The sequence below is a fragment of the Prenolepis imparis genome, unplaced genomic scaffold, assembly GCF_030444845.1.
Source record: "Prenolepis imparis isolate NDT839.2.m4 unplaced genomic scaffold, iyPreImpa1.0 SCAF_3, whole genome shotgun sequence".
Lineage (NCBI taxonomy): Eukaryota > Metazoa > Arthropoda > Insecta > Hymenoptera > Formicidae > Prenolepis > Prenolepis imparis.
Window position 1 is genome coordinate 18,726,337 of NW_028141161.1, and position 27,991 is coordinate 18,754,327.

General features: G+C 29.7%; 3 protein-coding genes and 1 long non-coding RNA gene across 5 annotated transcripts; 2 read left to right on the forward strand and 2 right to left on the reverse strand.

Annotated features, from left to right (window-relative positions):
- Positions 1 to 1,077: 1,077 nt before the first annotated feature.
- LOC145933859 (uncharacterized) lies at positions 1,078 to 4,775 on the reverse strand. Of its 2 annotated transcripts, XM_083033874.1 has the most exons (5): positions 3,683 to 4,775; positions 3,395 to 3,538; positions 2,780 to 2,809; positions 2,525 to 2,679; positions 1,078 to 2,438 (listed from the first exon to the last, which is right to left on the reverse strand). In XM_083033874.1, the coding sequence occupies exons 1-5, from the start codon at positions 4,482 to 4,484 to the stop codon at positions 2,289 to 2,291; spliced, it is 1,281 nt and encodes a 426-aa protein (XP_082890000.1). In that variant the 5' UTR covers positions 4,485 to 4,775; the 3' UTR covers positions 1,078 to 2,288. The 2 variants fall into 2 exon arrangements, with proteins under 2 accessions (XP_082890000.1, XP_082889999.1); XM_083033873.1 differs by having other exon boundaries at positions 3,395 to 4,775.
- A 1,133-nt stretch (positions 4,776 to 5,908) lies between these two features.
- LOC145933985 (glycerate kinase) lies at positions 5,909 to 9,556 on the forward strand. Its single transcript, XM_083034098.1, has 4 exons — positions 5,909 to 6,082; positions 6,716 to 7,277; positions 7,834 to 8,705; positions 8,969 to 9,556. Exons 1-4 carry the CDS (start codon positions 5,909 to 5,911, stop codon positions 9,308 to 9,310), a joined length of 1,950 nt encoding a protein of 649 aa, XP_082890224.1. The 3' UTR covers positions 9,311 to 9,556.
- A 1,478-nt stretch (positions 9,557 to 11,034) lies between these two features.
- Positions 11,035 to 12,024, forward strand: LOC145933863 (uncharacterized). Its single transcript, XR_014424935.1, has 3 exons — positions 11,035 to 11,194; positions 11,617 to 11,707; positions 11,820 to 12,024. It is a non-coding gene; the product is annotated as an uncharacterized LOC145933863 (long non-coding RNA).
- Positions 12,025 to 20,170: 8,146 nt separating this feature from the next.
- LOC145933533 (uncharacterized) lies at positions 20,171 to 23,654 on the reverse strand. Its single transcript, XM_083033314.1, has 5 exons — positions 23,524 to 23,654; positions 22,774 to 22,860; positions 22,185 to 22,451; positions 21,676 to 21,834; positions 20,171 to 21,310 (listed from the first exon to the last, which is right to left on the reverse strand). Exons 1-5 carry the CDS (start codon positions 23,588 to 23,590, stop codon positions 21,162 to 21,164), a joined length of 729 nt encoding a protein of 242 aa, XP_082889440.1. The 5' UTR covers positions 23,591 to 23,654; the 3' UTR covers positions 20,171 to 21,161.
- Between the last annotated feature and the right edge of the window lie 4,337 nt (positions 23,655 to 27,991).

A 27,991-nucleotide genomic window follows, 5' to 3' on the forward strand; every position in this document is an offset into this window, starting at 1 on the left:
TAAAAACTTACAATATTAGCAGAGAATTTTAATTAGAGATAATTGGACGGTTCTTTATATTATATGTTGCTGAATATATGCTGATTAAAAAATATTTTTTTTATATCACATAAATCATTTAATAAGGCTAAGTAATTATTTTTAAACAAACATTCAAGAGAATAAACATATAAAATTATATGCATTATATATTTATTTTGATAAATTATAATGCGTATTTAAAAATGCATAACAAATCTTTTTTATTATAAAAAAACGAAGGTATAAAAGAGCGCATGAGATAAATAAAAACAAAATATTAAATATGATATTATTTAGCAAATATTGTAAAATGTAGCGATTGCTAAAACGATTATCGCTCTATTTTATAATGTTTGCTTTTATATATATTGCAAGCATTTGTACAATACATAAAGATGATAGATAAAAAGATAAAAACCCATAATAAAAATTTATTCAAATTTTCCAATATCGTATTTTGAGCAGCATATAATCTGATATTTTTCTATTATATATGTGTATATGTTCAATATTTTATAAAATTTATATTAGCTGTATCTGTATATATTACTTTTTCTCAAAACACATTTTTCTGCAACGATAATTGCATTTAGCAACATTCAACAACAAAAAATTTATTATAGACATTATTTTATATATTTTTAAATTTAAAAATAGAATGTAAAGTTTAAAGAGAGTTTTTTCCATATGCGGACGGGTACTGAAATATTAAGACGAATTAATAAGTTTTTCGACGATACGTACAATTATCTTAATATATGCAATTGCTTCAATAATATCAAAATATCAAGGATATAGTTTTTAAATTTTGCTATTTATGTCAAGACGATTGAATCTGCTTTCATGTACATCACAGATCCGTCCGATTAAAATTCACCATGAAACCATGCAAACTTTATAGTTTTAAAGATAAATTAAGGAAAAAACTTAATAATCAAATAAATATAACATATTATAAAATAGTTTATAATTTTTAAACTTTAATGTTATAATTGATAATATCAATAAATATTATAAATTGATGAATGTTATAGGTAAATAAATATCACATAAATATCAATATATTAAGCAAATCTTAAATTTAGAACCATTATATACATTTTATCCAATTAATTATTAATTATAATTAAAAGATTGTTCAATATACTGATTTAGAAAAAAAAAAAGTTATATTTAGGCATACTATATAGACTTAATATAAGTATTGTAATAAATTCATAAATTCAAGATATGTATATATGTACGTGCGAAAAATTAATATAATTTTTTACATTGTATATACAATCTACTTTATGTAAATACAGCCAATGGATGATATTTAAAGGTGTAAGATAAAAATGTAAATAAAAGTTTTAAAATATCAGTTTTGTCTTCGGTAATATTAGAATATATAAACTATGAAGAAAAAATTTACAGATTTCTCAACAATACACTATTAATAAATCATATTTTAAATCCTAAATAATGCAAGTTGTATTATAAATTTGATTTAATAATTTTAATTGAAAATATACAGGGTGGGTCAAAAATATGTTTTAAAAGTTTGTGAGCGTGTTCCTGGATAGAAAAGAATAACAAATTCATATGAACATATGGTCGCAATATGCTTCATTATCGAAATAATGGACATAAATCAGCCGCATCAAATGATTTATTTGAACGTTTACAGTTTTGTTGCTGTCCTTTACAAGAGATGCTCTACGTGTCTTCCATCATTTTTAATACATGCCTGAGTACGTCTACATGACGCATTCGTTCAAAAACACGAGAAATGTGATGGGGTTCCATCGTACAGAAACGAATCAATTTAATTGTTAAATAGACACTTCTCTTATCTCTTATAAAGAACAACAACAAAACTATAAATGTTCAAATAAATTATTATTTGATACTGCTGATTTATGTCCATATGTTCATATAAATATTTGTTATTCTTTTTTATCCCCCCCCCCCCCCCCAGGAACACGCTCACAAATTTTTGAAACATACTTTTGATTTACCCTGTATAATTTTTTATATATGCTTTCTAATACCTCATATTATCAAACATTTTATCATCATATATTATATTGTAAATTCGCTATCGTGACGGATTGATGCGATATGCTAAAATATTAAATAATATTTAAAAAATTAAGTGGTAAGCTGAGAAAGTATATATATATATATATATATATATATATGTATATGTTCTTAAATACAAAATATATATTACACTTGCAATACTATAATACAGATATTATCAAATTTGTGACATTTTACTCGCGTTAATATATGACATGAGTAACGTTGGCGTTACATTGCGATGTAACGGCTTCTTCAAGCGTACAATCCAATTTTCGATAATTAGCCGTGCTTGGCCGCCGTCTACCACGATTATTTCTGGATCTTCGACCTTCTAATACAATAGCAAGTATCTGAAATATAAAGAGATTTATATATAAAACAGATGTTGAAAACGATAATACAATAATGCTAATAAATGTATATGAATTAAACTCACCTTCTGCTTATTATGATAACCTATATATCCAACGATACATGCCACTGTGACCACAGTTAAATAAGTAAAGAAATTAGAATTATCTTCTGTCTTTATATTAGGATACTGTAAATTCTTCTGTTCAAAGACTTCTTGTATATTTTCATTTTGATTCCCTTTAAAAAAAATATATATTATATATATATATTTATAAGTAAATCATTATGTATAATATAATTGATATGAAAACAACACTTTTTTATACATTATTCTTACTTGTTGATTGTTGAATTGTATCCTCTACATCTGAAAATTAAATAGATTAATATTCATATACATATTATACATATATTTATGATAAAATTAATAAAATAATAACCTCTTCAGAAATATTGACACATATGTATATATACATACATTGTACATATATATACCATTGACGTATATTATATTTACATATATACTATACGTCGATGATATACATATTTAGTTTTAATAGGTATATACGAAATCCTTTCACGAATAGTTAATTTTAATACACAATAATCATATATATGTATAAATTACGTATTTTTCTCAAAGATTTTAAAATATTTTTCAGTTTGTTGTTTTGTTTAATAATTATAAATATATTTTGAATAAATATAATTGAAAAAAAATATTCCGACTTTAATCCCTGAAGAGATTAAAATACATTATTTATAGAAATAGATACGAATAAAATGCAAAAAATTTTGTAGTTAAATGCACATGTGAAAAATGTTCTTCCATAAGAATTTGTGTATATGTTTCGCTTTGTATTTGTAACTTTTATTCAAGATACAATCATTGTCAAACTTTTCATATATTTTCGAAAATAAATTAAACAAATATATATATAAACATTTGTACCATCTACATCTTCCGGATTTGCGGCATCATAATGGTCTTGTGTATTTTCAGATAGTGTACTAGTTTTTAAATCATCAGTATTTTGCTCCTTGTAAAATTCCTCTCCCTTGTCTTCAGCATTTACATCTTTGTTTGGCACATTATCTACAAGATTTATTGGTGAAACTTGCGATTCACTATTTGCAAGTGTTTGTTTTATAGGTTTTGTAATTTTAATAGTTTCATCTTTATTATCAATATTGTTTTTATTTTCTTCAAAGGTTGAATCTACTTTCTTTTCGATCTTACTTGATTTTTCAGTGTCAGATTTTGCTTTCTCCTCCTCAGATTCTAAATGTTTAGGCACATTTAAATTATCTTTTTCAACATTATTATTGTTCTCAAAATTTGTGTTCTGTTTATTGGTTTCTTTTGCTTCTGATTTCTTAGCTTCATCAATTTTATTATTATTTGCTGTCTCATTTGATTGAATTATAGGTGGTTTATCAGATGTTATAAGATCTTTTTTTATTTCTATTTCATTTGCCTTTTTAGTGTCATCAATCTTCTTGATCCAAGCAAATACTGCGCATACTTGATTCAACTTATCTTTTAAGTCAAAGCATATTCTCTGACACCTATGCGATATATTAAGATCTTCAACTAATGATTTCAAAAGTGAATCTATTTTATCGTACGATGACGTGAATCCTTGTAAACTGTCGCAAAATTTTGTTTCCTGGGTTACATTTTCACTAGGAACAGATTTCTCCTCAAATGGAGGTAATACTGGCGTATTAAACGGATTTTGCAACGGATTAGAATATTGACAAAACTTGTATGCCGTATCATAAATTGCTAAACACAGAAAAGTATCTAAAGTCTCTTCACTGAAGTTCAAAGAAGCATTAGGATATGGCAATGATGCACAACGTTTTGTATATTCTAAATCATATAAAAATTTAGATGCCTCGCATATATTTGTGTCATTCTTCATAACTTCTGTAATATTCATCGGCATCGTTGCACTTATCACTCCCGTGAAGGAAACAACCAAGATAAGGAAGTTTAGCATTAATGCGACATGAAATAAAAAGTAACGGTTTTCCATTATTTCTAAAGATGAATTTCCAGCCTCTATTGTAAAGACTAGTAAAGCGTAGTAAACTGTGGTTCTGTCAGTTATTGAACATAATTTTATATTCCGTTAATTTTCCTGAACACCGCACGGGCGATCATTTTCTACAAAAGTCTCGTACACCCCCACTCGCACAATCTGTATTATTTTAGAAACGAGGTATTCCGATTAATATACTCTTGCCTATCATAACCTTTCTTGTGTTCAATTTCCTACAATATGTATGCAGATAGAAAGCGGCCATTTTCCCATTTTTTATGAAACACTTAAGGCCCTTACACATTTTCAGGTAATAGGCAAAGAAACAGGAAATAGAAAATATCCACCAATAGAAGCAGGAAATAATATCTGTTCTCTTTTCCTATTGGTGGATATTTTCTATCTATTTCCTGTTCCTATTGCCTGTTACCTGGCATTGTGTAAGGGCCTTTACCAAAGCCTGCTTACTACTGTCATCTACATTCATTTCCAAGGCTAGAATTACACAGCCAAAATCCTTTTTCACTGAGGGTATAATACTTTTTGGTATGAATCTATGCTACATTCATAAATTGAGGGTCAATGGACCAATCAAACATATCTCGTATATGGATTTAATTATATATTTCATTAATTGTCTGCAATTTTTATTTATTTTTTAACATATTGCTCCTAAAATAATAAGATACAAATAATAATTCTAAAAGAGACTTGTTAATCGTTTTTAAAAAAAAATGACAGAATGGCTACTCAAATTTTAATCTTTATTTAATTCTATATAATTATTGTAGAATAATTTTTTAAAAATGTTAAATCCATTACATTAGTTACTTACATTAGTTTTTATCTTTTCCTTTTTTTTAACTTATATATACAATATATCAATATATAATGATTAGCATAAATATATCATATTCAATATACAAGAAAGAATTTTTTAAAAATACGATAAATATATAATTTAAAAGGACAGAGAGAAATTATCATTTATTGTAATATTTTCTATTATTAATCAATGCTTAATTAATCATATTTTAATTTTAATAATCAATTAAAAGTCGAAAAAATTTAATAACCGTGCGTAATTTAACGAATTTTACATTAAAATTTATATTAAAATTTAAAAAACTAAATTTAAAAACTAATATAATAAATTAAAATTAATTTAACACTTTTACGATTAAATTAGAATATTCTAAAGCAACATGAAATTATATTCAGCTTTTATATTCAGCAATAACCTAAAATGTAACAACCATTTCAGAATTCCATATAAGTTATTTCCGACAATTTTACTATATATTTTCACAAAATCATAAAAGTTCTATTAAACCATGCAACAACTTGAAAGAAAGAGCAAACAACGCGAGCAAGAAGAGATCAATTCGTTGAAACAAGAAGAAACAGTGCGAAAAATTATGGTAGTAGAAACGAAAAGACAGCAAGTCATAAACGACGTGGAACTTTCTTTAAAGCAAAGACGATTTGACAGAATAGGAATAGAAAATGCGCATTCCGACATGGAAGCAAGCATTCGGCAGAAGGAAATTAAAGATACGAAAAAAATATGCGGAGAAAAAGCAATGTCGCAGGTTATAATGTAACATCAAAAAATTTATTACTATTTTTATTACTATTAAAAAGACAAATTGTTTGATGTTTTCAGACTATGATTATCATTATAATCTCTCCAAAATGTATATTTTAATATATTTTATTTTATATATATATATAGTTTATTAAATTTTATGAAGGAGAAATTATCTCTTTCTCTCCATTTTATTTGATTATATTTGAATATATTTCAATTATGCCCGCCTAAATTGTACATATATACATAATAACACCAACTTTAACAAAAATTATGTTCGGTATATTATTCTTTCTAATATTTACTATCGATACACATACAATTTATATACCTATGTATATTTTTTCAATCATTAATTTAAAATATATATATATATATTTCTCGACCTAATAACATAACAATATTTATTTGTGCATATTTTAAATTATTAATAACAAATAGTGTAGTCATAAAAGTATTAATAATTTCTGCAATAATTAATGCAACAATATTATAATGACATAATTTAATATAAAACAGTGATATTAGATTCATAATATAAATTATAACATTATAGAATTATTTTAGAGCTCTTTAAAATCCCTTCTTTAGTACATTTTACGTAAACTTGTCGAAATTCTCAATGATTTCACAGATTCGTAAAGATCTCAGTACTATCATCGAAGCGGGTATTAAATGCATTTACCCATCTGTAATCATACCTAAGAAGATTAAATATGATGGTCGTGCAACGCTGACAATTAACAATGTTAAGTACAAAATAAAAAATAATTTACATATTGTTGGCTGGGGTAAGGAAGTTATTGCAATGAGCTCGGCGTTTGAGAAAGTGGTTGGCAAACAACTGAAAAGAGGATTTATAGTGGTACCTCGCAAATCGATCTCTATGATGTGGAACTTTTCGGAAGCGTTTCCAAAGTTGGACAGTCATATAATTTTCGTTGAAGCCGGAATGGATGGACAAGCAGACAAGAAAACAGTCGAAATTACGCAGAAAATCGCGAATTACTGTAAGCGGCTGAAAAAACGTGACTTATTGATAGTTATGCTGTCGCGAGATCTAGACGATCTTCTGTGCTGTCCGCGAAAGACAATTACATTGAAAGATAAGTTAAGAGTTCTCAACAGGTTAAAAGCTGCTAATGCGACTCTCGAGGAGATCAATATCGTGAGAAATAAACTTTCTGCGATAAGAGGTAAGTGGTTTAGTTAGGTGCGAGAAAATTTTATAAGCCTCTTCTCTCTAATAAAACTTTGAACTCATATTTCGGCCCTTACATTCTATCGGAGGTCTAAACATTTTATTAAATAAAAAATAAAATATAATCTGAAACAAATCAATTTCGTCACTTTCATAATTAAATAATATTATATTTGAATTCACAATCAAAATTAAACTGCATTAATTCAGAAATTATTTTATTTTATAATTATATTAATATATTTTAAAAAAAGATATGGGTAAATTTTTTTTTGTTTCTTCTTAAACGCATTATTTAAAAAGAACATCTTCATGTATAGAACAAGAAAAAAGAGAGATTCAAAATTTCAAATTATTTATTTATTTTTTTTTATATATGTTTAAATATTTAATATCGCGCGAAAGAAATTTTTACTTTATAAATGAAATGTTGTCAAACATCTTTTCAGAGTTCAAATACAAAAATTGTAAATTGTATTAGATCCTTTTTTTCAAATAATAATTAAAAGATTATAAGCGAGAAACATATACACTAAAAGAGTAAATTTCAGGCGGTGATCTGGCACGTCTAGCTTATCCAGCTAAAATCATCACCCTCTTCGCATCTGACGTGTCAGCAGAACCATCGGAACAATTGGGGGGTGGTCCATGCGTTTACGATCCAAAAGATCAAAGAGCCCTAGCTATTTTGACGAAGTACAAACTTGTCGACAAAGTATCGCAAAACGTTCGCGAGCTATTAGGGGAATCCGATCCCCGGAAGACGAGGGCGGACGCCCAATTGAACGAGAAGAAGAGGTATAAGTTCGTGCAGCAATATGTGATCGCGTGCAACGCCGATGCTATAGAGTGTATGACGACGGAAGCCCTCAAACTGGGACTGTCCCCTTTGAAATTAAACTCCATCCGTGGCGGGACCGTCGAGGAATTCGCACAGGAGTACGTGAAGATCGCGTCGCTAATGATCCTGGCGGTCGAGAACAAAATTACCAAGTTGGAGATGTACGAGCAGATGAAGGAGAGTCCGGTATGTCCTCTGACCGACCGGAAGGCGTGGGAGATGTTTCCTACGAAGGACAAATGGGCTTTGGGACTATGCCTTTTGCTGGGAGGTCGACCTGTCGTTAATCTCAGCGAGAATTTCGGCAAGGGTGGCCCCAATCAAGAGCTCGCCCTCTACTTTTCCTTATATTGGCACATGCGTACGAAGCAATATCCAATTTTGCGAGCATACACCGTCTGGTTCCTCGGCGGTAGCTCTTATGGAAGAGACGGCAATACCAGCGCAGCTGGCGCATTCGGGTACAAGAGCCTCGCTACTGACGTTCACCCAGAATACGAAAAAGCGAGGAGTATGTATAAGACTGCCTTCCTGAAATGGCGGAAATTCGCCGAAGATAAACAGAGCGAGTCGGGGATCGCGGTAAGAGCACGACAGCGATAGCCTACTTTATTTTTTATCACGCTCGTGTACAGCCGAATAAAGCGGAAGCGATGAAATATTGAAACAACGTACATTGGGGGAAGTCGATGATATTGCCAGCCAGGCGCGGGGGAAAAAGGGACGGGAGAGGAGAGTTTTCAATGCGGAGCACTTTTGCGAAACACAATGCATAGAACTTTAGATTTGTATTATTGCGGCATTGATTCGCGCGGCGCGGTAATTCATGCGAAATCTTTTTGCAGAAAGCTCACCAAGCGATGAAAGACGCGGAGGAAATGAAGAAGAGGTATGCCGCCATTCTGCCGGAACGAGTTTTAAGGGAAAACAACACAAATTTGTTCTTCTCGAGCATCAACAACGGCGACGAGTTATTACAACTAAAGAGAGAAAATTATTACACGCTCGCGGATGTCGGAGATCTTCATGTTATACGTATCGCCCGTTTTCAGTGCAACTGCAGCGGTACCTGTCACGAAGATAGGATATACGCCGATAGAGACTACCCTGTCAATCGTATGTTATCGGCGACGGTAGTCCCAGTGTTACAATATTGTTGTCGGGTCGCAGCACCGAAGAGCCTTTGATTATTTACGACCCTGTTGTGTGCCGGATTTTGTGATGGATTTTACTCCGTTCGCTCCAAATTCATACACGCGACCTGATTTCTTGGATTAATACATAGACATCTTATTTTTTCTGACATTGCGCATCAAACATTTATAAATTATTTAAAACATATTTACATTAGTAATACATATTTCATTAGCCAAAAGAAATAAATAACTATACATTGTAATAAACATCAAAATAGATTCAATAAATCAACAGTGCATACGATAAAATTTTATTACAACTTTCAATTATAGCTTTATCACGATAAATATTTTAAAATCTTGATACTTCTTTCAGATTGACATATGAATATTTTATTATCGATAATAATAAATTGCGCATTCTGAAGCAGATACAGCTATACATTGTATACATATTTTTATTTCAAAATTTACGATGATGTACGTATGCTTTCTTTATTTTGAGATTCTACTGTAAAATTCAAAAAGATCTATGCTAAATAAAACGCATCAATGGTTTATTTATTAGAGAGTATTTGTAACAAATGTAAGACACAAAATAAATTTATCACATGAACAGAAATATGTTACACTGCAAATACTTGAACTCTATAAGTTTATCAAACTTAAATTTATGCTAACATATCTTATCTTTGCACACAGCTGTTTGAGCACTATTGATAACATATTGATTTTTATGGCCTCATATTGCGCATTTGATACATAACGTCACAATATATTTTATACAACAAATCCAACACAAAAATGCTAATGTTATAAATGCTAATGTTAATTATGCCTATACAATTAAAATTATAAATAATGTAATTAATATGGTTTAATTTAGTGTGCAAATTAAAACAATAAATTTTGTAAATTAAAATTTCGTCGTCGACGATAAAATGATTCCTATTGAGTGATCGATTCTTCGAGGAAGGACGAATGAAACGAAAGTCCCAAGAAGCTCATTTCGCCCTTCCTTGACATAATAGAGATCTTCTAGTTCGGCATGTCCCCTGAGCTCGGTACCAATCCCGTTCAACAAAGCCCTGGGAATGGACTCACCTATCCACGACATATCCGCGATACGACGTAGTTCTGTGAGTGCGTTCTTTCTTACCGTTTCTTCGACCAAATCCAAAATGCCTTTGAGAATACCACTTACAGAGAATGAGTGTGCGAACTTCTTAAATTTAACATTGCTCAGTTTAATCCGATTAAGCTTTCCGCTGTTAAAAAAATTGTGAGCGAGATATTGTCGACAATAATAATTCTAATAGAAACAAAAAAGATAGATTTAAAAAGAAGCGCAATTATCTCAATTAAATTAATCTATTTAATTGGTTCGCAATTTAAAAGAAAAAATACTGTACTAAAAAAATTAAATTTAAATTGGCGGAAAAAATTGCAAATTTGTATTAAATTTTTCAAATGTATATTATAATAATTTACTTATTATATTAATAGATAATATACAATTTCAATATATATGAAATTTTATATCTGTAAATAAAAATGCTAAAATGTGTCTACACAATACAGTCTATGAATTTTATTATTTTAAATTCATTATTACTTTGTTTATTTTGAAAATATTGCACGCTTACGTAACTTAAGTATGTATATAGAGAGATGTATAAGAACTGTATAAGCATGATTGTAAAAAATTATATTATGAGCCGACAATCAAGCGTAAGCTGCAAACAGTTTTATCGTCATTCCTGACCTTACAACTATGCGAGGCACTATAAATTTAGTTCGACATTAAGATTCTTCATAACAGTTTGTTGAGAATCTCTCTCGTAACAACATACATATATTGCACAATGAAACGTTACGCGGTGTTCTGCATTTTCCTCTTATTCGTGCATTATTCAATGCAGGTTCCTAAATATGGTATGTAATTTTACTATGAGGTCTTGTATAAACTTGTATATATTCGCTTTCATACAATACGTAATACGTAGAATATTTTAAATAAGTTTGCAAAAGTGTCTTATATATCTTTTTCTGCTAAAAGAATAATTTATTTTTTTTTAAATTTAAAGTGTTCTTTAGCTTCCTTTCTTTATGAATAATAAATAAAATAAGAATTTTTTTAATATATCTAATATTTTATCTTTTATATATGTATATATATATATATATATATATATATATATATATATTAATATTTATTAATATTTGTATGTATATGTGCACATGTATAAAAATATTTACAAATTCTTTAAGTTCTTTAAAAAATCAATTATATATTGTGTATGTAAAAGAGATATTTTCTACTTTTATATTTTAATTTATCATACAAACTATTTCAGAAAACTGTATCAGTGAAGTGCTTCCCACAAATGATCAGCAAAGATGTGTGAAAGTAACATGCACATCACAGAATAAATACACTATAGAAGAGTAAGTTAAAAATAAATTATAAAACAAAATTTAATATCACATTGATCGTAACTAAAAATATGCAACTGTTGATACATAAAATTAATGCATACTATTGTTATATTTGCTCTAGATGTAGATGTGACAAGGATGCAGGACAACATCTTGGAGAACGTCATTCTGAATTCCCCGTTTGCTGTCCGCGATGTAATAGTAATAAAAAACATTAAATACATAATATAAATGTAATATTTTTTTAATTTCTACGTTATGCATAAATACATAATTAAAGTGTTATTAATTGTATACTGAATAATAAATAAATTGCGTCCATCTCATCGTGTGCTTTAGATAAAACATTTTACACATCATTTTGTGTCTATTTTTTAATCTTGTTCGTTCGTTTCACGTAAATTTCAAAATACAATATGTATTTATTATGCTGATATTTTATACATTCTATATTTACATTTTTTATACATATAGACATATTCTATATTTACATATTTCTTAGAAAAAAAAGAAATAAAATTACACAATTGTAAAAATTTAATTAATTTAATAATCTCTATGATCAAAGACAATTTTGAGAATAAACATTATATTTATATATGTATATATATAATTATATATTAAAAATAATAAAATAGTAAAAACGTATATAATTTTAACAAATAAATAAAAGAATTATTACATATGTGTATATTAATTATTGTAAAGACAATAAAAAAAGAAATCAAAAATAGAAATTTATGTAAAATATTATATTGTCTTTACACATCGGAGATTTGTCAAAATGCAAAACTTTATGAAGAATGGTTCTCCGGAGTATAATGGCCGGCGAAATCTTGATTAAGCATGAAGCGGAGTATATTTCACGTAGTATAGAGGCAACCAACCAAGAGGAGCCATCGCTGTACATTTGCATGTCTCTGCAGAGAAGCCACGGCTAAATATGCACTGCTCGTTACTTAACCAACTACCAAGCAGCGTCGGTGAAGCTCTGCCTTTGCAACTATAGATCCACCGCGAAATTCTACCGTGCTTACACGCACCGTGTCGTTTTCCGCGATTTCGTGTTCAAGCGCCTTAATTCAGAAAGGTTTGATTAATTGTAACTCGACATTTTTATGGCATGAAATTGCACGATGTTTTTTTCGACTGAAATCTATCTCACCTTCCGTTTTATCAGATTACTAAAAATTGATCTACACGCGTTAGACACATTTTAAATTCTTTGAAATTAACATAAATATTGTTAATGCAAAACTTCATATGTGATAATCTCATAAGCGCTTGACGTTGATGCTACATTATATAACTCTAAAGTTCTATCTAAAAAATCTCTATGCGCTTTTTTCCGGTTAAATCTACAATGCAAATCGAATGGCGGATAAAAATGCTCGCGAGCGAGGCTTGAAGAGACATATGCTGTGTAGGTACATTTTTTTACCCTAGAGATCTCCAACTAAAATACATGAAATATAAGAGGAACGGCAAATTTCCATATAAATCTCAGTATTGTTCTTTTGCACACCGGAAGAACTGACAGACTATGGAATAAGCATTAGCAATGATATATTATCCTAAAACAGATTAATCTAGTTAGCCTGATACCAGGGTTATGATGCTATCTAAAAGAGATGCAACGTGAGATTTTTCTTCATTAAAGTTGCAATACCAGTATACTAAACAAACGTTTAAGCCACGTGTAATTTATTCTACTAAAGGAAAAAACTTCTTTCTCCCGGGCAAATGTTTTAAAACGTTTCTTCGAACAAAGTTAGTCTTCAAGTAGAATACTCGAAGATTTCCAGACTTTATCTTGAAGGAATGCAATTGTATATCTATAAAATAATAATAACAAGATATTTATAAAATAATAATAACAAGATGTTTAAATATATGAAGATTAAAAATTAAGAACATTTTTTTAATATATGGCTACTTGATAAATAAATATGTCTTTGAAATAAATATGATTATATTTCTTGCAGCATGTTACAAAAATACAATGATAAATCTTTTAATAATAAAATTTTAATATGACATGAAGCTTTTTCTTATTATAATAAAAATTTCTCCGTATAGATTCCTTCTCGTAAACAATAGAATAAAAATACAATGTGTTTATATTATTACAGGAAATATATCTCATTTTTGCGTAAAATTCTAATCAGTCATTTTATTCGATCAAGAATTGAAATTATCAATGTAATCGAATTATGTTTATATCTCTAATAAACATGAGGCAACCCGGACAACTTCTCTCCTATTGGTTGACTGATTATGGAATAATTGGATTGGCAGATAGTAGCAGTTCTGGTCGATGCCAACGATGCCGTCGTATATTCCAGTTTCGTGAATACGCGGAATTAACGTGGAAAAATGAAACTGTCGAAACTTTTTTAAATCCGTATATCTGTAGACCATATATCATCTTCTTCAACAATCCACAGACGCATTATGTCGATGACCTAAACATGACAAGAAGTATGATATGAATACTGAATAATAATTCCTATGAAAGTATTCTCAGGAGGAAAGGAGAGGCTAGGGAGAGATGTAAATTGTGCAGATGGAAAAGTATCTCGCGCTCAGCTCCGCAAATACTGTGCTAGGTGAATCTAATTGCAAGCTGCATTTCATCCCCAGGTTGGAAAAATCTCCAGAGACACACGACAAAGATACGTGTACTTGTGATACCCACCATAACGTTTCGTAACGAGACGGCTTGAGAAATGATGTAAGAAATTATCAAGCCTGAATATTAATGTCCTCGTACACCACTACAGAAAAAAATCTCATGTTTAAAAAAGCAAATCATTATTTCACAGTGCTAATAACTGCGAGCATTTGTATATAAATAAAAGCAAAAAGATTTCATGTGGAATTATTTAAAAATTGCAATTTGTTCTCTTTACAGCAAAATCTTGTTTGAAACAAGCGAGATAGGAGTTTTTGTAGAAAACATCAAGGATTGCAATTTTACATACATATAAAAAGAAAGAGAAAGAAAAAGAGAGAAAGAGATATAAATAACAATCATAAAAAATAATTAAAATGATTAATAAATAAATTACAAATAAATAAAATAAATTAAATAATTAAAAAACAAATAAGATGAAAAAATATAGTAAAATAATAATATATAATAAAAGTTTTATAAGTAAATTAAAAAGAAGCATATATTTTTAAATTATTGAAATTAAAAACATAACATGTATTACAGTACAAATAAAATTTTAATGTGATTTTATCTAGTTTAAAATTCGTCTCTGCTTTTATACTAATCCAATCATTATTGATTTGTGATTTCAAACTTCTATTGACGATTACACGGCCGACCGCTTTAGGTTAAGCAGAATGGAATTGTACGAACCTAGGTCAGCGATTCCGAATGCTCCAAATTGCTTAAACTCTAGAGAAAACAAACCATGGACCTCATTTCCATCCCTTACTGTTTCCGTTCCAAGAGACGAGAAATTTTCTATCATTTTGATTACACGTCAATATTTACTTCCTTGTAGGTCAAAATTTAATTAATAACTGTCAAAAAATATTAATCAAGTTTAAAGTATCATAACATATTATTTAAAATATATTATTATTCTAATTTTTATAACATATTTTTATAACATAATTAGCAAATTGACGCTTTAATCAGCTGACTTCTGTCAAAAAACATTAATATAGTTTAAACACACTTTATATAATTTCTTTTAATATCATTTTTGTAAATACAAAATAGAAGAGTGGCATGCACATAACTTGTTCAGGAATCAACTGATAACAGTCAAAAATATTAATCGAGTTTAAAGTATTATAACATATTATGTAAAACATATTATTTTAAATTTTATAACATATATATTATTATTTTCAAATGTAATTAACAAATTAACGCCTTAGGTGATGTATATAAAAAAATATTATTATAATAAAGCGTTAATTTGCTAATTAAATTTCAAAGTAATAACATTATAAGAAATAAAATAGTAATATGTTGTAAATAATATATTATAATACTTTATCCTCGATTAATATTTTTTGACAGAAATCAGCTAATAACTGTCAAAAATATTAACCAAGTTTAAAGTAGCTAATTTATATCAAAAAATATTAATAAATCTTTTCGTCCATAAAATCGTAATTAGTTTCAATGTTGTGATTATCTCTATTATCAAAAGATTCTTGTAGAAAATTATATTTTTTTGTTCGCACTTTCTGTTAAAGATATAAATACAAAATTTTTATTGCATTGCATAGTTAATTAATAATTAATTAATATATTTTTTTATGCGTTGATTGCAATGCATACATAAAAATATGTGAATTAATTATGCAATACATAAAAATTCATTTTTAAAATCTTTAATAGAGAACAAAAAAATAGAATTTTCTACAAGAATCTTTCGATCAAAATATCTGCGCTTCTATTAGATTCGCGCGTCTGTACACATCCACCACGCTGTACGTCTCGCACGAGACTGATCATTGACATTAATATATATAATATATATATATATATATATATATATATATATTGACATTAATATATAATAAATAATTGAAATAACTTCGGACAATATTGTTTCCTTTGATAAATCTTTTATAGTATTCAGAGCTAATTTTTTTCTTTAATGAAAAAAGTATATCCTAAAAATATTATTTTACTAATAATTAATAATATATTTTTCTCTTCAATACATTATTTATTGTACAATTCCTATGTCGCAATTGTTCAACGCTTTATAAAAAGAAACAGATCTTTGGTTTATACAAAAGATATGCGAATCAGCTTTATTCTCTCGAGAGATTCTTATATCTACATTCTATTTTATTTTATGTTTATAAATTTAACATCGCATTCTTCTTTTCTTTCCCCTCTCTACCCTCTTTCCCTCTTTTTCTCTCTATTGAATTATGCATCGAATACAGACCTATGTTGACATATCTTTCTTACAAGTTATGTCTCTGGTGGCACTTGATTTCCTTAGAGATATTTAGGAATGTCTCGAGAATCATGTTATACCTTTTCGACATTAAAGTTTAGATCCATTTAACAATCATCGTTGCAATAAAATAAAATTGTATTTATGTAAATATATTAATAAATTAAATTTTTATAGAAATATTAAAATATCACTCTAAATACGTACGTACACATATATACAGCTAAAAATAGAAAAGACGATCACCAATAAACATATAACATCACTCAATTCGAATATCGAATTGATTTGCTCCGAGATGAAAAGTGACATTTTTTCTCGGTCAAGCTTCAGCCTGGAATTCCATGTTTAATAATCGAACATTTAGTTTCATATGACGTGCTCGCATTTTGAGGCCTATGCGCACAATGTTATAGTAAATATCCCGATAGCCCATTGCTGTGCGCATTCAATATTGACACATCGTAGTAAAACAATGGAAATATGTTGTGCGGCTACAGTGTCGAGAGAGAAGCGTAAATATCGAGTAAATTAGCATTAATCTGTTGGCGTTTGCATCGGCGCCGTTCAACGGCCGGCTGTTAACGGTTTGAAAATCACGACGACCGAGTTGCCCAGTATCGTTGTAGTTTCGTGTTTGTCGTTCGTTCAAAAAGCCCTCTAACAGGCACGCGAGTCATTTTTTGAAGCCGTCTGAACATAAAACAGACCGATCCAATCGCATGTCCGCCCGCGTGGGAAAAACGGCATGTTATCTCTTTGCCCGACGAATCGGTAAAGCAAATATTTCGACATATGTACGAATTTGAATTTGATGAGAGAAAGACGGAAATACGGTCAGACCAGTATTTATTCCACGTTACTAATGCAACCATATTTATGAGACATTTTACGATTAGTATCTCGCGATGCCTATTATTCTCGCTGGCTGTTCTAGGGCGCAAAGTATTTTAGGGGGATGTTTTATTAAATCGTTAAAATATAATATTCTTGAAATAGTATTTTCGAATTACTTGCTATGCGTGAATAAAGGTAATGACTAAAATCAAAAATTTTTCCTTAAATTGATTAAATACTGCAATGAAAGATATTTTCAATTAAATAAATCACTTTCTAACTACAAATGATGAAGTTAAATTAATGACACTTTTTAGCTACTAAACCACAATAAATCTTCAGTTATCAGACAATGACAATATTTTTAATAGAATTCAAATTAAGCGCTATACAAAAATATAAATAAATTACGAAACATTGGCTATCACTTTAGCTATATACTTACAATTAGAAGAGAAGAGCACATAGTACCTAAATATCACCTAAACATCTCTCACCACGGATTTACATTACATTTTAAAGATCAACGATAATTAAACGTGAATATTTATCGGCGATGAAAGGCTCGTAAAATATTAATAGATCCAATAATTTTGTCATCCAAGTAATAGCAATAGACTTGTCTTTCACCAGGAACCTAATAATTCTACGAGATGCCGTGATTTGGCGACGAATACAGGGATGAAACGACCGAAAATTCGAATTCCGCCGACGGAAAACTCCTGGGACGAAATATGATTGACATCTTACCCAAGTTGGAAAGGTGGATCACGGCATAGACGCGCACAACACGAATGACATAAACCGTCAAACGTGACAGGAGAGAACAGATTGGCCTCAGCGCACAATACGTGATCGGCGTAGGTAGAGTTCTCTGATTTCTCTACATGGCTGTAGAATGCGAAAGAGACATTCTGGAAAGTAGAATAGCGTTTAATACGCCGCGCCGGGCGGGGATGGAACACCGAGAGAAAGATGGAAAGATCGCGAGAGAGATCGGACGTGACGCCATTTCCATTTCCCCAAATTTATGGGCCAAGTTTTGCTCGCACGTGGCCTCGCTAATTACGTGAGAATCGCGGCAGGTTCAGGAATAACGATCGTACGACCACTGGCTGAAATAGGAAGATATGGAAAGGTTGTACATTTCGGTATTGAAACGAGATGGTTTATTAATGAAATTTGGATACAATAAATTTTGCATCGTAACTTGAGAGAACGAATAATTAATGTAAATGTATTTTCAGACGATAAAAAATAAAAAGAATTAATTTAACTCAAAGAAAAGCTAGTAAAGACATGAATAATCTTTGGAAGAAATATAAATGTTTTCTTTTTCTTTTCTATTTTTTCTCATTGTATTTCTCGTTTATGAGATAACATCTAATGCATTGATTTTTAATTATGGAATTCAATATTTATCCACAAAATATATATTTCTATCTTTTTCATTTGACATGAATTATAATATAAAAGGGTTAATTAAGAAAAATTAAAAAGATGAATACAAAAAATAATTGTAGCAGAGTCGTACTAATTAAAATAATTTTGGATTTGACTTAATTAAGACTAAATACAATAAAAATTCATGATTGATAATTATTAAAATTTACTTCTACATATAGTTACTAACAAAAAAATAAACAATATATTTTTAATCATTTACTTAGTTATGCGTTCATACAAGGAACAATAAAGGTGCATGTTAGTGACCTAAATTTTCATTCATTACGTTATGCATTTCAGATTATCGATTAAATTTGCATTATTCAGATTTTTAATGACCTCAATTGGATATACAATAGTTATTAAGTAAGAATTTTAATTTATAGAAACTTTACTGTTCACGAATTTCTGCTAATTAACGTCTTGTTAATTACGCGAGGTCAAGAAACAGGTTTATTCGTTAGATTCGTGAAAAAGGAAAAACTCGCAGTAAATATATTCCCATAAAAAATAAAAATAGAATTAGTCTGTTCTTTCTTTCTCTTTCTCTTTTTCTCTCTTCTGTTTTCGCATACTGCTTCTTGACCGAGGTGTGCAAAGCAGAGAGGCAGTCCCGTTCGATTAAAATCTTATGAAGTGCCGGAGTTTTGGATTTTATGCGCGTTCCGTAATACAGTTTCTCGAATCTCGAGTATTCTATACTGCTCTCTGGTGTACAATACACCGCTCGCACCTGCGATATGCAACGAGCAGTATCGTGTAAAATTCGCCGTAAATTAATCATACGAAATTTCATTAAAGGATCTCTTGAATACTCACAATTAACGCCGCTTTGGCAGCAGCATTCACCGGTGTCATAGCTAATTAATTGCTTAGTGAAAATCTGTGTGCTCGCGCGCGATTCTAAATACAGAATTTTATTAAATATAATTTTAACATAGTTTTCTTTTATTTCTATACAAAATATTTTGATTCAAATTGTAATAAAAGATACGAAGGTAGGTATATATAGATTCAACAGAAAAGTATTTAATTGTATTTCTATATAAACACATAGTATTTAAATAAAGTAAAACCATTGTTTTTATATTACAATGTATACAAGTGCTATTCATAAACTAATATATAATTTGAATAAATTTAATTTTTAATACATATTAATTGTTACACTGAAAAATATAAAAAACTTTCTTCTAATATTAACAAAACAAAACATTTAAAAAAAGCTTAAGTTTTACAGTTTCACCGAATACACACCGAATATGAAATCTTATGCTCATATATATTCATATATATAAATTAGTAGAAATAATGGTTTTCATCTCAACATGTTTCCATGTGCATTGTCCTACAGCACTAATAATATTTTGCTATCCGAATACAAATGCAACTGTACATTTGCTGAAGATATATAAAGTATATATGCCACACATATGCCGAAAAATTCAGCAAAATTCACCGCAACCAAATTTATTCGTTACATAATTTATGTTTTGCTGTGCCCCAAATAACACGGTACAATGCAAAATACATATTAGATTAATATTTTGTATATTTGTATATACGATACATAAGATTTAGAAAATTCAACTTTTAATTTTGATTTCTGAATAGTTTTCTCTAAATTCTTAATCAATCATTGTATCTCGTAGCGGAATAATTAAAAAATTTCTTTATTTCTTCTCTCTAACTTTTATTGTTTAAATCTGATTAAAATGTCACTTTTTAATCGAGGCACATACATTTTTGTAAAGACGTCATTTCAATACGTTGTACACACGTGAATCTACGTATGTACATACATGCGTCGTCATAAAGGCAGTTCGAAATTTCACGTGCTATTCCGATTGTCGTCGTCCGAAGCAATCATCATTGTAACTGCCGGCGAGAATTGCAGAACTTTATCATACGTTCTAAACAATGCTGGATACTGCCGTGATGCCAACACATATGATGTCACGCCAGTTTATCAAAGACAACTAATACAATGGATGATCATTCTAACGTATCCCTCGTTATCACTGGCGTCGAACTACATATGTCGCCGTCATCCTCGAATACACTGATTTCGTGCGGAACAAATGGAAGAATGCACATATTTTTCGGGAAATTATCGTGGAACACGAAATTTATTTAGTTTATAATCCTGCTATTGATTGTTAGTATACAATTTTAATGTGATTCTATGCTGAGTCTGACATTTCATAATATATACTGAAGAAGTAAATGTTAAAATTTTATGGAAATAATTTCGAGAAGGAAACTTTCGAGAAAAGACGATTGACCAAGCTGCTCAACCATGGGTCCCATATTTCGGATGTTACTGGTAACATTATGCGATATAAAGTCGGCCAGTATTCGTTCACAAAATATATTGCTAGATCATCTGCAAATAAGAATTTATATGTAATTAAACGTTAAATTACATAACAAAAAAAACAAATAAAGAAAAAAAAAGGAAGATGTTAAATATATAAAAATGTAAATGTATATTAATGAAATAATCTCTATCTATACCACATATTTGATATTTTTTTATTTGTAATTACATTACAAAGAAAAGAAATCTTCTCGATTTATTTTAATTTATTTTATAGTTTGCAGAAAAGAATGTCAGTTTAGATCTTGCAATTTATTCTTAAATTTGGACACTATTATATTGATATGTTGTCTGACAATGAATTGTCTTGATATGATGTATACATACACACAGACACATATAATATGAATAATATATTGTATAATACTTACTCAATTCTTTACTGCCATCGAACAAATTGTTCAAATCAATTTTCATATTTCCAAAGGAGGGAAGGCAATAGAAATGTTCTATAGTCCATGTATCATTTGCTACGTGTCCTGTTAAATCCCATGTTGCTCTGACATCTTCTAAAGTTAGATTAAAGCTTCCTGTCGCATAAATAGACATAATGGTAGACATATAATTATCATATAATATTTTCCACACTTAATATAATTATATAGTAATAATTTAAAAAATATTAAGAAAAGTCATGACTATTTACATATTAAGAATTATCAATGTATAAAACGAAAATTATTAATTTTATACTAGAAATATAATAATGTATTTGTATACACTGTTATAATCTGACACAACTATTATAATTATTTTGATTGATTTATAATAAAATTATGATAATATAAATTTAAATTCAATAATTTTAATTTAGATGTGTAATTTGACATATAATTAATTTTTTGTCGTTATACATATTATGCTATTAATATTTTCGTACCTTTTCCACCCATTTTAAATCCGCCTACACTACCTTCTGCCTCACAGTCACCTTCAGCAGACATCCTCGACATTCGTGTATCAATTTCCAAACGAAAGACATCATCGAGAAAATGCGCTCTTACAGCCGAAAAATTAGAATTCATTAAACCTTTGACAACAGCATTTCTTACGATTATTGTTCCATGTACTATGTTTCTATCATATTCAAAGTAGCCGTATTCGTAAGACAAAGGATCCAAAGATGGAAAGTCAAGTTCTGGAAGTCCTATTAAAAAAAAATAAAAGAATTAGTATTAATATCAATTTTTTTATATTTAAAAATGGATTGACTAGAATATTTTAAATCTTTTTTATTTTAAATAGATAAAATTGAGCTTATACATAAATTTATGAAAATTTAAATAACTTTATAGTTACATTTTAATTAACTTATAAACATTTCTAATGTTATAATGTTTTACAATAATTGCGTATGTATAAATACATATTATAATTATTTATTATAAAAATTGCATTGCATGTTAACTAATTTCATTTTTTAAAAGTCATATAAGTTAAAATGATATAATTAAATATTTTAAGAATACCTTTAATAAATCGTGGCCATGATTCCTGTATCGCAAGTTTTAAGCAATTAGAATAGTTAGGAGAATTCCGCTGGCAGATGGTTACAGCTGAATAGAAATTATAAAGATATCTGAGTTATTTTAGCCAATAAAAATAATTCAAATATAATTGAAGCAGTAAGTATGTGTATGTTATCAATTGTGCATATAATAGGCATAAAATAAAAAGTTCTCTTTTTTATATTTCTTTATTAATCATAAATTAGTAAATGTTGTTATGCATATGTAATCACGCTTCCTGATATTCACGTAAAACACACATACACACTAAACTCGCGGGCATAAATGAGAGTCTGTGAGTGTCAATGTGTGTATGTGCAATTTTCTCATTTAAAAATGTGAACGTTTAACAAGTAACTTTTTACAAAAATAAGCAAGAGTAATTATATTATATTACTTCTCCAAATATTTTATTGAACTCGATCGTGACATTCATACAATTCCGAGAAGTGTTAGATTTTTCCTTCATTTATTATCTATAATAATTGCGTGTGTGTGTGTGTTTTCTTAAGAAATAATATTATTTCTTTTATATGCTAATATAAGCATTTCTAGTTTTTTACATCATCTTTATGCAAATTTATATTAAATTTTTTCAATAAATTACTTTATAGAAATATATAAATATTGATATATCAATTCGAAATGCACAATTATTAAAATATAAAAATTCCTACAAAAAATTTAAGTATAAGCATAAGCGTAACTTACGAAGCTCTTTTGCTATGCATAATCCAATCGCTGCAACTGCACTGAACATACGTATATAGAATATCATCTTGTTTACTTACTTTCCTTCCGAATAATTCAGTCAGTTATAAAGGCTGGCTTTATATAGGTTCTGCTCTCAAGGTCTTCTGCTTCTGGTCTTAAGGTCATTGATGAAGTCATATGTTAATTAATGCGTGTGAATGATAAAAGAGTTACATTCTTGACAGCTTACATTCCAATATTCACTTAAAAACAACCTTGTGAAGATTAGTTGCGTTTTTGATATCACTCTAAAGATGGACAATAATGAAGTTCATTTTCGGCATATTATGCTTTTTTTATTTTAGAAAAGACAAGAACATAATTCAAACTTGAAGAAAGATTTGTGCCATGTATAGAGAGGATGCAATAAAAGAACAAATGCAAAAAGTGGTTTGACAGGTTCTGTACCGGTTGGATCTCTCGATATACCACGCCTAGAACGGCCGATCGAAGTTGATGACCAAATTCAAGATATATTAATTGAAAATAACTCATTCTGTAACTCGAGTGATTGCAAAAATTCTTAAAATATCGCAAAATATTCTTAAAAGAGAAATCGTCTTCACCAAAAAAACGGCATGAATTTTTCGGTCAATCTAATATATACATATATATATATGCTTCTATGACTAGAGAAAAATAGAAGAGAAATTTGTTATTGATCAACTAAAGCATAAAAAAATTTAAGATTTAAATAAATAGTATGTTGACATAAAATAACTTTAGCGAATTTTCAATATTTAATTATTAATTTGTTTATACTCTTAAGTCTATTTTACTTGATTTATAATTAATAAAATTTTATTTTCCAATTTTATTTATCAATTTTTATTAAATTTTACATCTTTATAATTAAATATATTCTTACAATCTTTCTTGATGCAAATTTGTAAAATATCCCATGTGCTTATATAGAATATTAGTATAAAATATTATATATAAAAACTGTAAAATATATAATAAATAATATTCTCTCTTTTCTATTTAATATACATAAATTTTAAATCTCTTCCTTCATTACTTGGCATAATTTTAGTATTTATAAATGTATTATCTCAATTTCACACACATACGAAGCTCGATCTTTGTATAATATATGACTATTATAGTAATATTTGTGTGATGGAGATCTTTAACAAAAAATCATTGAAAAAATTAGTAGCTCATTGATCTCATACGCCGATCACTATTGGTATCAACGTTCGATATAACGATAGCCAGAATTCATTTACAAAAGTTTCAAAAAGATCATTTATAAATAAAAATTTATAAATAATAAATAAATAAATGTTCTAGAGAAAAACGGATAAAAAATAATGTCATAATTATTTGTACAGATCGTATTCTTAATTGTATTATTTTGTAATTAATTTAAGTCAGCTCACAAGAAAAATCTAAACGGGAATGTTTATGCATTAATGTTTGAAGAGATATCCGTAATCTGTCAATCAATTATTCACATTTTTTAACTGTCATCCAATATTCATAAATTAATTGTCAACGTCGAATAGACGTATTTTAACGGGATGTCCATGTCGGGCAAAGCTGCATCGCGCATAAAACCGAATTTCAAAAGGTTTCGCGGAGGAGCCGCGAACGCAGCCCTTATCTATCGATCAATCTGATTGACAATCGTTTTGCTCGAAGGGTACATGAACATTTTCGATTATCGAGCTCAATACCAACCAGCCGAATTCTCTGCTCTTTGATTGACGCATCTGCGTGCCGGCGAAGCGTAAACACGACCCCCGTTGCGTACCATCTCGTAATGGAATCTCGCGAAACGCTCGGGGAAATTCGTAAGGGCCTCCTAGATCGGCTCCTTTGGGATCTCGTTTAGCGTTCAGCTGATATTGAAACGGGTAAACGGCATTTCCGCGCGAGGTGGAGAGACGCGCGTTTTCGTCGGTTACGTGATGCGGAGATTACTGCGGTTTTGTTTATTCACACACACGTTACACGAGAGGTACGTATTTCTATGAGTACACATACATATGGAAATGAGGATATAGAAACGAGAAATATATGTACATACGAGAGTCGCGAAGGGAAGAGAAAGAACAGCGGAGGAACTAAGAAAAGAATAGGGAAACAAGCGTCATCGAGAGATGATTCAATTTGTATAAGTGGTAGTCATTCCGGAATCATCATACTGAATACACGTGTAGGGTGTAAACTTGGACATTGTTGCTGGCGGAGGGATGTACCTACTACACAAATTGTTGTATGAGCGATGCGCTCGATGCTCTCGCCTCCACATCATGATTGTACGCTAATAAGTTTCTTTGGGAATACATAGTGTGGGAGAGAAGAGCACGTCAAATACTTTATTCCGTTTCATGTCGACTGCGCCGAGTTACAAGCAACGCGGGACGGAGAGATAATTCCCCGGGAGAGATTGTACACCGCGCGAGAATAGGCTCCGATTGTTCTCCGGACAACGCGGGTTGTCAAGTTGGTGAATATTTGATGCCTCCGCGTTTACGTTACTGCATATATACAAGCGCACAAAAAATGCAAACCACACACGCGTTCACCGAGAGATACACAAAATGTGTCTCTCTCGCCGTCTCTCCCGCTTTATATACTCTCGGTCCTCTCGCTGTGCATTTAAAGGCGAAATAGTAAAAGTGCACCGAGAAGATGCGCATAGTTGCGCAGTGCAATTCTAGTTCAAACTCAAATATACGTGCATGTACACTATATTTAGGATTAATGGAGTGGCACGTGGAGAGCATGATTTTCTGACAATCCTACACATGACCGATAAAAACTCGCGCTCTGGAAAAAAAACACGATTGAAACTTTTGCCCGAGTGTGGTCACGATCAAAATTTTTCAAACTCTCTGTAATACTGCCGCGAGTTTGCCGGATCATTGCCGGAGTTTATAGCGGGGCATTCTTGGGTTTTCGAGCAGACGAACGCGGGACCATCCAGACGCGGCCATCCTCACTCGGTACGTTAACAGCTCCTGAAGTCTGAATAGGAAACTTTTACCGTGTAGGAAATCCCGCGATCAACTTTCGGCGAGCATCTATTTTTTTTTTTTTTTTTAAGCGACGCGGCGACGGTGGGTGGATGGAATTGACGTGCTTCATAAAGTTTTTATAGGCTATCCGAGAGAAGTTGCTTCCTCGCATGCTGTTTACGTACATGGCTTTTTACGAAAATTGTTTTGGCAAGAGACCCCCCCCCTTTCGCGTTTGAAATGTAAACGTTAAAAATTTGTTATCTATCGCTGTCATTCATCAATCATATACACGTTTTAAGCTCACTTTTTTATAAAATGTTTCGGAGCTGCATTTTTTTTAACTGAAAGAATTCACGAAATAATTTACTATCATATTTTTGATAACAACAAATGACATCTCTGATTGATAATATCTCTTAACATGGCAATAGATATTATTTTTGTATGATATTTAATAAAACTCTGTTTAAATCAAAATAAAACTATTATTTTCTTCTTTAGATATATTTTTGTGTCATTGTTGAAAATGTTTTAAAGCAAATTGTCGAAATATAAAATCACAGGCATGTTCGGACATTTCGCTAAAAAAATCTAATTTATCTTTTTAACATCTATATAAAAAAATAATTTGCTGAATATTTTTTTCCTGAATATTCACATTATGTATTCTACGAGAATAATTTCTTTCTCCCTCCTTCACTCTCTCTCCAATAAATATGTTATATTAATTAAATTATAAACATATTGTAATGAGATGAAAAACATAAAATAATAATAAATATAAAATAATAAAAGTTTGTCGACATATAATTTAATTTTTATAAATTCCATCTTGTTAACAAACTCAATGTAACATATATTACATTGATTTAGAAATAACGATAATTTACGCACATTTGCTTAATTATCAGATCAAAGTGCACGCCACCACATATTATTATTAAATCAATCGCGCTATATTATCGTCGTACGCGTTGAAATAAATGTGCAAGATATGTCATTCGTAATTTGCTTAACGGTCCATCTGGAATTTCATTAATACAAATATAATTATAAATATACAGTCATGCTGATGCGAAAAGCGAATACAACTGTGACAATTATTTTTAATTATAAAACAAAAGTTTGAAATCATAAAATAATACTCAAAATATTTATTGACAGCGTATTCGAACGTGTTCATTTGGGTCATGATAATAAGAAGAAACTTGGGCAAACTATGACAATTCCAGGAGCTAACAAAATGCATTTGCGAATGCAATAGATATACAGCACATACGTAGATATTCCTTGCACTATATATACGTTCCCACAGACTTCTTTACAGGAAGCGAGCCCAATAGGGTTGCCGCAGAGTCGCCTTATCAGCGGTTTACTACCTCAGGGCGATTTCTATATGAACGGTCCTTGTATGAGCATGTACATGGTATCGTATATAGATGGATATATAGATA